The 11,033-nt window shown below is 34.0% G+C and overlaps 1 protein-coding gene across 1 annotated transcript in view; it reads left to right on the top strand.

The window, feature by feature from the left end:
- The window catches only part of NTNG1 (netrin G1), a 392,606-nt gene extending 384,041 nt beyond the window's left edge, over nt 1–8,565 (top strand). Inside the window, exons 7-8 of the mRNA XM_044675501.1 lie at nt 1,448–1,582; nt 8,513–8,565. Coding sequence (XP_044531436.1) covers nt 1,448–1,582; nt 8,513–8,565 — 188 coding nt within the window. The remainder of the gene's footprint in view (nt 1–1,447; nt 1,583–8,512) is intronic.
- The last annotated feature ends 2,468 nt before the right edge of the window (nt 8,566–11,033 follow it).

Below are 11,033 nucleotides of genomic sequence, written 5' to 3' on the forward strand. Positions count from 1 at the left end.
GGGGTGGGAGGGAGGGTTGGCATCCAAGACCTTATAATCATTAATTACTGTTGTTAGCTAATTGATTGGATTATTATTATGGAACCATGTTTTCCAGGGGTAACTATGCTTTCTTAAACATAAAGAACATTAATAATATTATCTGTAATTTATAGATTATAAAAAACAGGAAAGATATGATCAATTTGCTCCTGGACATTTAAAATGCCAATATTTTATTTAAACATATTTAAGTGTGAATTCTGAAGTAATTCTAGTGCTGAGGAGTAAAATACTTAATAGAGTCAAATATAAATAGAGATGGTGAACTTAAAAGATAACAGTCTAATCTTTGCACCCTTCTCATCATATTCTTTCTTGTCATGAGGCTCAGACCTGTTTCCACTACAGGAACCCAGGGTTTACCTCTCAATGTATTCTGGTGACTTGAATTATGAGCATAATCTTCTACATATCTCAATATTATTTAAATATATTATTACCTAATGAATTATAATGAATCACAAAGCAACCATAATGATATTAAAAGGGAAAATACATTCAAGAAAGTATAAAGAATTTGCCCAGGGTTACAGAGAGGTGGGGGATTAGCATATATGTCACTTATTCCTAAGGTGGCAAGCCATCTTTTTCTAATTGACTTTGCCTAAAAGTCTTGTGGAAATCTAGGTAATTGTCAATCATGTTTCTGATCTTAGGCAAGTGACACTTCCCAAAGTAATGAGAGCACATCTCACCACTAAGTGCCTGAGTGTGTGAAATATATAAAATGTCCTTTTCATTTTCACATGCTCACAGTGGCCATATAGAAAGAGTCATTAGGGAAAAAAATATGACTTTGAGGTTATAATGCACTGTAATTGACCTGAATTCAGGGAGTTTATCTCTTTACTGAGACTGTTACTTTCAGATCACTGAAAGCTATGCCAAGTCACCTAATAAATGCAACATGTAAACTGATGACTGTAATAACAAAAAAATTAATTAACTAGGGGCTGTTCCAAATATGGAAATAAGAGTATCTTTGAAATAAACAAAGTGCAGGACTTCAAGTGTTGAGTATTAAGATAGGCCATTTGAATAATTTAAAACAGATTTTCCACTGATGGCATATAGATGTATCTTTGATATATAAACCTCCTATAATGTTCATTAGTCTAAGTGAAAAAATGTCCTTTAAAATGGAATCTCCATTATAGTGGGTTAGAGTCAAAGTATATCAAGTCTTATGCCCTCTAGAGTTTTCAGTTGCCTTCCTCTCCTCTCATAAAACAGTATCAGAGAAGACTGAACAAATAACTAAATGGAGCTAAAACAGGCACATTACCAAAGCATTTCATTACTGGGCAGGATCCCTTTAAGTAATAGGATGGAAATGCTCTCCTTGCTTGTAATTTATGAGCTATATGGACCTGTCTCCAGCATGTGTGTTGTCTTGTTTCTACAGAATGTTTTTGTAACCCTTTTGGCTCAATCCATGATCGTTGTAATGGCACAGGATTTTGTGAGTGTAAGACGGGAACAACAGGGCGTAAATGTGATGAGTGTCTGCCAGGAAATTTCTGGCACTTCGGCTGTCACCGTAAGTAATTCTGGGAGCTGACCTTTACCTCTTGAAGCTTGGCTATTTCTTCATGTCTCTATTAGGATGTGCAGTTACTTAAAGCAGAAAAAAGTCAACGTGCTAACAAGCTTTAAAAGCTACCTAGTGCCCCAACCTGTGGACAGGAAGATAATCAGTGGCATGGTTGGTTCATTTAGCTCTCCTTATAAGTCCTATATCTTTGCCCTCTGGTGCCAAGAAGAGCTCATATTAAATCCAGATATGTGTGTGTATGGCCAGACATAAATTATGTGGCATAGTAGGAACCCAACTGAAATATTCACCACATGATGTGGATGTGGTTAATATATTTCTTGAACTGAATGAACCCCTTAGCATCCTATGAAATTGGAGTCAATAAATTAAATGAAAACTGAATAATATATTACTGCACTTATATTGCTATCATTACCAAGTCTTAACCAAACAACAAAATGCAATAAATCTGAAGAATAGTTTAATGCTTCATTTAAAATAAATGGTAAAAAATCAATATTAGCTCTTGAACTTTTAAAGATAGGGACCATACAGGAAACCTTAGACAAATGTTATTTGGTTTGCTCTCATATTTTTGTAGAAGTTCAGACCTTTTAAAAAGCTTCCCTGTGAAACAGTGTGTTATAGTATGGAGGCTAACCACATGGCTGAAATATTTGGATAAGATTCCTTCTGTCTCTTATAGTCTCCGTGGCTTTTTAACTCTGTTAAATATTCAGCCAATCAAAATGGCCTTTGAGGCTACAATAATTTTCAGAACTTTAAATTTGAAACCCACAAAACAGGTATGATCTTCACATCTGAATTTTTAATTATTTTACTAATTATCTTACATAATTGTTACCAGAATCTTTCATCCTGCTCGGAACTGCTACATTGATTTGGAAGTTGTACTTTTCCACAATGTGGAACAAAAGTGAAATCTTGTTAACAAAAAAGAAATCTATGTCAGGACCATGGACAGTAGTGAATCAGCTAGGGAGGATAGGAAACCAGGATCTGGAGTGTTAAAGATAAGAAAAAAGTCAAGGACACCTCTGAGAAAGGAACAGTTTTAGGATGTGTCTGGAAGCCAGTAGTCTAGATTGGAGAGCAGAAGGCAGGGAAAAAAATAGGAGTCAGAGAGTATGCAGGTACCAGAAATCAAGATGAATGAACAAGAAATTCTTCTAGTAGTTAACCCAGTTAAGGAACTTGAATAATCAGATTATTTGGGCAAGGCAGTAGTTTACAAAATAGACAAACATTCCTCAAGAGTCAAAGGATACAAATATATTAGAGGGCAAAAGGCAATAGGTTAAAAACCTGGTAACAAGATGGAAATCTGAAGTTATACTCAAGGAAATGTAGTAGTTTGAGCAGTTAATTAGAGACAAATGAGGGCCAAGCAAAACAATATGAGTAGATATTAACAATGAAATAACTGATTTCAGATATAAAGTTGGATTCAATAGGAACCATTAAACCATTCCTAGCTAACCCAGGACTTAGATATAAGAATGAATCAGTCACATATTCATCTAGTTGTAGAAAGGATTGTGGATCATAAAAAAATGATATGTATTGACTTTTATTTATTGTTCAAACAAAATATGTCTCCAATAGTTTCCTCCTCTTTCTTTTTTCACCTGGATTTATGTGTGTGTGTATATGTATATATTGTGTGTGTGTGTGTGTGTGTGTGTATACACATACACATACATTTCACAATGTTGAGTCCTGAACTCCTTGTGCAGATTGAGAGATTTTCTCAGGCTTGATTATTAGTAATCACGACCTACAAGCTTGATATTTCCATAGTACATTTAACTCAAAGAATATTGGGCCTCTTAATCATCCTTCCATCTACAACTTAGTGCTAGAGATGGCATCTTTTGGATGATATTAATTCACATGGATTTTTTAACCTGTTTTCATTAAAGTGAAGTCTTAGTTCTCTCTGAAAGATGATAAACAATAAGCATTAATTGTTTCTTCTGTATGAGAAGCTATACCATAAAAGAGAGATATATAGGCAAACATAAATTCATAGAATTTAGAGCTGTGAACAGCCTCTGTCCTCAAGTACATCACATTCTACTTGATTGAAAAACATGTAAAGAATAATCAATGTTCAAGGAGGTCCCCATGTATGAGGCAACATATGAGCTATGCTTTAAGGGAAGCTAGTTATCCTAAGTGGCAGAGATGAGGATGTGGTATATTCTAGATCTTTAGAACCATTTTGTTTACTTACATTTTATTTTTAAATGGTTAAATTAATCTTCTTTTTCTCTCTTCCTACCTTTCAAAAAAGAAGAAAACCCTTCCAACAAATGTTAAAAATCAAGCAAAACAAGATGAATTCCCACAATTTTATCTCTCATTTTGCATATTGAATCCATCAACTTTCTGTCAAGGAAGAACATTATGTAGGAACATTTTAGAAAGGCCTGGAGGTAGAAGATGAAATGCTGTGTACAGGGACAAGTTAACCAGCCAGTTTCACTGGAACAGCCTAATTAAACTACACTGTGCCTATTAACCTACATGAACTTTTCTTGTAATTCCCATTTACCAGCAGTCACTACCTCTTGTCACTTACACACCATCATCATGTTTCATTAATATGCCTAGTTAGCATCTCTCCAGGGTACAAGATGTGTCCATTTCGTCATCAGGTTGTATAGCTGTTTATTGCTTTACTGAGATCATCCAGAGATTACTACATATACCGACTGTATGTTGCAATTTAGTGCTCATTCTTCCAAGGCGTCTCTGTCCTTGTATGGACTCTATTGCCCTGATAATCCAAAAGAAAGATCTTAGGTTGATCTATGCAGACAACATTAATGATACCCACCTCCTGGTACTGATTTTTAAAATGTAAGTTAATTTTCTTGCCAGAAGCTTGGTTTAACACTCTTCACTATTTACCTTTTATAGAATTAGCTCAAGGCATCCTCTATGAAGGAATTTTTAAAAATACACACACACACACACACACACTCATATACACACATACATATATCCCTTCTACATTGTGGAGATTATGTGTGTTGCTCCTCTGTGGTCTGGAAAATCCATGTAAAATTTTTTGGCTCTCCCTTTGTACCAGAGAAAAGTCTCATTTTTTTCTTTTTCACAGTATTTTTAGTACTTTATTATAAAATTTTGGTTAAGTATTTTTTCATAAGTTTCTAAAACTTTTCTGTGTCGTCTGCTGGCCTTCACATGTCATCTGGGGCTGCCACGAAACTCACAAAATAATTCCATTTAATATCTTGTCAATCTGCAATATATGGAAGCCATGTTGGGGAAAGGTCTGATGTGAGGGATATCTGAGTACCATATAAATATGTGCATACATATTGCTGCTTGTATAATATATGCACATATATGTATTGTATATATGTATAGGTATGTGTGTATATATATTTTTTTCAAAATCCCTTTATAGAGGGTGCCTACACACACACACACACACACACACACACACACACACACACATTCTTCTCAGAGAAAGACTATGCTTCTTTATAGATCTCCTGAAGGGATTCCTTCCAAGTGCCCTTTAAACAGAGTTTGCATAAGACCACCTGAATCTTGGGAGTAAGTGAAGAATGCCAATGGTGATTAAAAAGGAAAATATTATCAAGACTAATGTTGAAAACCATCAATCTTGCAAACCTTCTATTTTTAAAAAGTGTCAGGCAATCCTTTAACATGAACAAAAGAAAAGAGTCTTTACATTGTCAACTAAAGGAGTGAATAGCCCCAGATTTGGAATTAGTTAAATAAGAGGGAAGATGCTGCACTATTCTGTCTTTGCAACTGCTGATATAGTCCATTTTCTGGTTTTCTTTTCTTTTTTCTCAATGGTACTTACTTTTAATTATTAGTTGTGTTTTCATGACACCTTTAAAAAAAACTCACCCCAATATCATATTTGAACCAGAATCCATCAGTGAAAAGGAAGATCAGAGTTTATGTTCAGTTCATTATTTGTAACTGAAGACAATGTAGTATAGAAAACATAGGGCCATTTTTCAAATTAGAATGATTTCCATTCAAGTCCTGCCTCTAATGAGTAATGACTTGTGAATAAAAGCAAGTCACTTCTAGAGCCCCAAGTAACTCTCTAAGACTATATGTCAACCAATCAATAAAAATGTATGAAGCACCTCCTGTGTAACATGCATTGTAAATACCGGGACATAATCAGACAGTCTCTGCCCTCAAGGAGCTAGCATTCTATAGCTATATAAGAAAATATAATCAAAGTAAATACAAAGTTATTTTTTAAGAGTTGGGAGAATTAGCAAAAATTGTTCCTTAAAAAGTAGTCTGTAGCAGATTCTTAATGGAAATCAGGAATTCTAAGAAGTGGAAGGGAGAAGAGATCATATTCCAAGTATGGAAATAGTCATAGCAAAGGCACAAAGAGGCAAAATAGGGTATAATTTATGAAGAATACCACGAATGCCTTTTAGAATGGAATACATAGCGAATGGGAGGTATAGTTTATGAAAGGACTGAAACTATAGCTTGGAGCTATGTTTTCAAGGGTTTCTAATGCTGAACAGAAGAATTTATTTTTTATTCTAAATGTAATAGGGAGTCACTAGCTTTTCTTTCTTTTTTTTAGCTAGGAAAGTGATATGATCAGACTTACACTTTCAGAAAGGCATTTCTGTTGCCTTGTGCATTAGAGGAGACAATTCCATACCATTACATTTCCTATATAAATGATATGATATTCCCATTTTATTCATGCCACCAAAGACTTTGCTTAAAATTATCATAATGGGTAATGTATTTAGTGATAACCAGGTTGTTTGAAAGATTTCAAATTTAGATAATAACTTACATACTTACTAGAATATAGTATCTTGACATCTAATATAAAACACATTGAAAGGTAATTCTTGACATTTTTATCCTTTGGGTCATTGGTCTTTATTCTTCTCTCTAAATCCACACAGGAAAAACAAATCTGTCATCTCTTCCATTAGCTAGCCATTCAAATATCTGACAGTTTCTCTCAGGGTTACTCCCTTTCCCTGTCCCCAATCTCCTATTACCCAATATCAACATCTCAGGTTCTTTCGATTTCTTCTCATATGGCATTTCCACTAATTCACTTCTCATCCTGCATGTTCTCTTTTGGACATGTTCCAAATTATATTTGTCTTTCCTAAAATGTGTTGCCTAGAAGGAAGCTGTCTGATAAGAGAGGAAGGAGAAATGGAGTTCTGGTACTTGGGTTAAAATTCTAGCTTTGGGGTCAGGTGGATTTAGAAAGCCAGGCCTGGAGACATAAGGTTCTGGGTTCAAATCTGACCTCAGAAACTTTCTAGCAAATCACTTACCCCCCATTGCATAGCCCTTACTGCTCTTCTGCCTTAGAGCAAATACATGGTATTGATTATACGATAGAAGGTAAGGGTTTTAAAAAAATTCTAGATCTTTTGCTTCTAACTGTATGGTCTTAGGCAAATAAGTAGCTATACCTCTATGGGCCTCAGTTTCCTCATTTACCAAATGAAGGTAGTATGGTATGTAATAACCTCTAAGGTCCCTTCCAACTCTAAATCTATGACCTAATGAATGAAACATAGTATCTGTGGTAAAAAGAGAAGCCCAAGCAGAGATAGTTAGAATATACATATTTTTGTTCTTTTTATTTTCTATATTAATATCCCCTAAAACTGGCCTAACTAAGCTGATTGGCAATGAGGTAGCTCAGTGGATAGAATGCCAGGCCTGAAGTCATGAACACTTACGTTCTTGAGTTTATATCTGGCCTTGGACACTCACTACCTGTAGGAACTTGGACAAGTAAACTTAACCTCACTTTTCATAACTGTAAAATGAGATGGAGAAAGAAATGGATAATTATTCCAGCATTTTTGCCAAGAAAATCCAAAATGGGGTCACAAATAGTTGGATACAACTGGATTACAACAATGACATAATAATAAGGAAGGTCTTCTGGTTCTTTATTTACTTCCTGGATTCCATTTATAAATTCATTAATGGTCTATCCCCTTGGCAAATATATTGGTCTATAGATTACAGCCATAACTTTCACAAATATACACACTTTTATAATATTTTATATCAAGATGATCATATTTTAAGTCATTATGCTTTATATATTTTCTCATTTTAATTTTGGAATAAATGATAATAATGCTTGACTGATTTGGGTTCATAGGATTTAGAACTACAAGGGACTTTTGAAATTATCTTTGTTCAGCTCTTTCATCTTACCTATGATGAAGCCGATTCTCAGAGAAAGGAAGTTAAATGACACAGCCAGGATTCAAAACCTGTTCTTCTGACTCCATATCCCTTGTTTATTTTTTTAAGCCCACTCAACAATTGAAATGGAAGGAATGAAAAGGAACTAACAATTAAACAAAAGGAATTGAAAAGCTCAACCTAAAGGGCAGCTAGGTAGCATAGTGGATAGAGATCCATGTCTGGAGTTCAGAGGACATGGGTTCAAATCTGGTCTCAGATACTTCCTAGCTCTGTGATCTTGGGCAAGTCACTTAACTTCAATTGCCTAGCCCTTTCCACTCTTTTGCCTTAGAATTGATATCAATTCTAAGACAAAGGGTAAGGGTTTTAATAAAAAAGCAAAGAAAAACTCAACCTAAGTACAAATGAATGTAGGAAAGATAATAAACAATGTGAAGGGGAAGAAAATCATGTTTTTGTTTTAGAAGTACCTGATGTTTATAGACAGATGTCTGATGAAAACTGGTGCCACTAGGTCTTATCATCCAGGCCCCAAATCTCCCAGAGGAAAATATTGGGCCCCCCAGAAGCAGATTATGACTATATCAAACTATAAGGAAAAATCCACAGACAAAGATGGTGTTGACTGTTAAGAGCGTTAAGCTTCAGCAAAAACCAATTTAGCATCAATTTGTTGCAATCAGCTGCTAATGAAAGAGAAGTCAAGGTGGCCATAATATGATCAGGATTGCTCAAGTCATTATCAGTAATCACTCTATTGCATTCTATATGAGTCACTAGTGATGGAACATGACAACAGAAAGCTCTGCCTAGATTGAATTACAGGAATCTGAGTATACCAGTTATCTAATGTAATGGATACTGAGAAAAAATATACAGAAAATGTGCCAGGAACTAATTATTCTAATTATAATACCTGGCAAAACAATGAAATTTCTAGTTATGTGATCTCTTGACTAAAAGTGAGCATGCCATTTTTACATTCAACTAAAACTAAGGATGTTGGTAGTAGGAAGTAAATGAAGCCAGGACTCAGTTGCTATTCAAGTGTATATATTAATTTAGTTCTATTTATTTTCAAATTTTCTGTGTTTAGGTTATGGTCAGTTGCAGTTATCTCTGTTATCTATTCTGAGGTTGATGTAATGGGACAAATACTGGAATTAGAGTAAACAGATCTGGAATGGAATTCTGAATTTGCCTTTTATTAATTGTGTGAACCTGGGAAAAATCATTTACTTTCTCTGCTCTCTGGACTCTCAGTTTACTCACCTGCAGTTTATTTCTTCTTAAGTGTTCCTTCCAATATGTTAATATTATGAGGAAAAGAACCTATTAAATATAGCGTAGTTGATTCGCCCTAAATAATTTTGGTTAGGATTGCATTTCCTCCATATGCATGGACAGGACAGTTCACAAATTTAGATATAATCACATTCCATCTTCACTTTGAACAGTCCTAATCTCTGGCTCATCCCTATAATTAACAGTACAATATCTGAGAAAAGAGGTACAAAGGATGTGAAAATTCCTGGGTTAATAGATTTAGTGATAAAAAAGATTTTTTCCCAAACACTTAGAAATAAAAATGATCACTATTTTTCCCATTTATTCCTTTATGCCAGAAAAGTTTATTACTAATTATAAATACCATGCTCTGCTACTGTGGTATAGATCTTATTTTTCTACCCCCTGGGTACCCTACTTCTCAAATATAGGTTACACATCTAAAATAAGATATTGGCCATGACAAAATCTATAGAAAAGTGCTCTGAAAAAATGATAACAATTATAAGCTGTACTTAGATATTTTGCAAGCCAGATTTGGAGGGAAATTGTTGAATATACACTATCAATATAGTCATTATGTGTACAAATAGAGAAATCTTTGATGAAATTATGAAAATAATTTCTTAATAATTCTTGATTAGGTTTATTGACCTCATGAACTAAATATTCACATTTAATCACATTTTGGATTATGCTAATACATTATATGAAAATTACAGTGTTCACTTGCATACAATAGTAGCTCATCCATCTATGATATAATATAATAGCCTGAGATCTAGGTAAGGAAGTCCAAATATTTAAATACAAGGAAGAGAGAGAAGAGAAGAGAAGAGAAGAGAAGAGAAGAGAAGAGAAGAGAAGAGAAGAGAAGAGATGAACAGAGAAGAGATGAACAGAGAAAGAAGAGAAGAGAAAGAAGAGAGATAATGTGTGTATATATGTGTATATATATATGTGTGTATATATATATATACACACACATATATATATATATGTGTAGAGAGAGAGAGAGAGGTGATAGATTTTATATAGAAACAACAGAGTTCATCTTTTTACAATAGCTTATCAATGAAAGAATGTTACTTGTCTGAGATCACTCAGTTCTAGGTTGGGTAGTACACACACTCATATACACACACATACACACACACACACAGTATTTAAGTCAGATTATTCAAAATACAAAACTGAGTGATCTCACACTATGGCATTATATCATTAATAAGCTACTATATATGTAGGTATATGCTGTAGCTTCCATATTTATATATTCCATATTTATTTATATATAATGTATAGATCTGTGTGTATACACACATATACACAAATATATATGTATAAATAAATATGTATGTGTATACATATAAACAAACATGCACATACATGAATATGTATGTATGTATGCATAAATTTAGCATCAATCAATAGCAATAAACTGCAAAGAAAAGAGAAATTAGAGTGGCCATAATATAATCAGGATGTAAATTTATTTATAACCCAAATTATAATTCATGGTCCTTTCTAGGGACCATGAAATATATAGACCTTTTTGAAGAAGTTTGCATCCCATTTTCTTCCCACTTAAAGCAAAAATAAAACTTGCAATTTGTTGCAAGAATATCTAAAAGTTTTCTGCTTGTAAGCACACTATATAAAGGTCACCTAATTCTGCTCAGTCATGAAAAGCCTGAAATAAGTTAAGTGGACCAGTCATACCTTTGCTAAAGATGGTTTATACACAAGGGACAAAATTTAAGAGAATGATCCATAAACCCACCCAATCAAGCCTGGTGCATTTCTTTGTTCTTCTACCTCCACCCATAGTACCCCTTTTTTACTTTGTAACCAAATATTCGGAAGTGGTAAAAAGAACGCCTTCTGAGAAAAATCT

Source organism: Gracilinanus agilis, chromosome 4, assembly GCF_016433145.1.
Source record: "Gracilinanus agilis isolate LMUSP501 chromosome 4, AgileGrace, whole genome shotgun sequence".
Lineage (NCBI taxonomy): Eukaryota > Metazoa > Chordata > Mammalia > Didelphimorphia > Didelphidae > Gracilinanus > Gracilinanus agilis.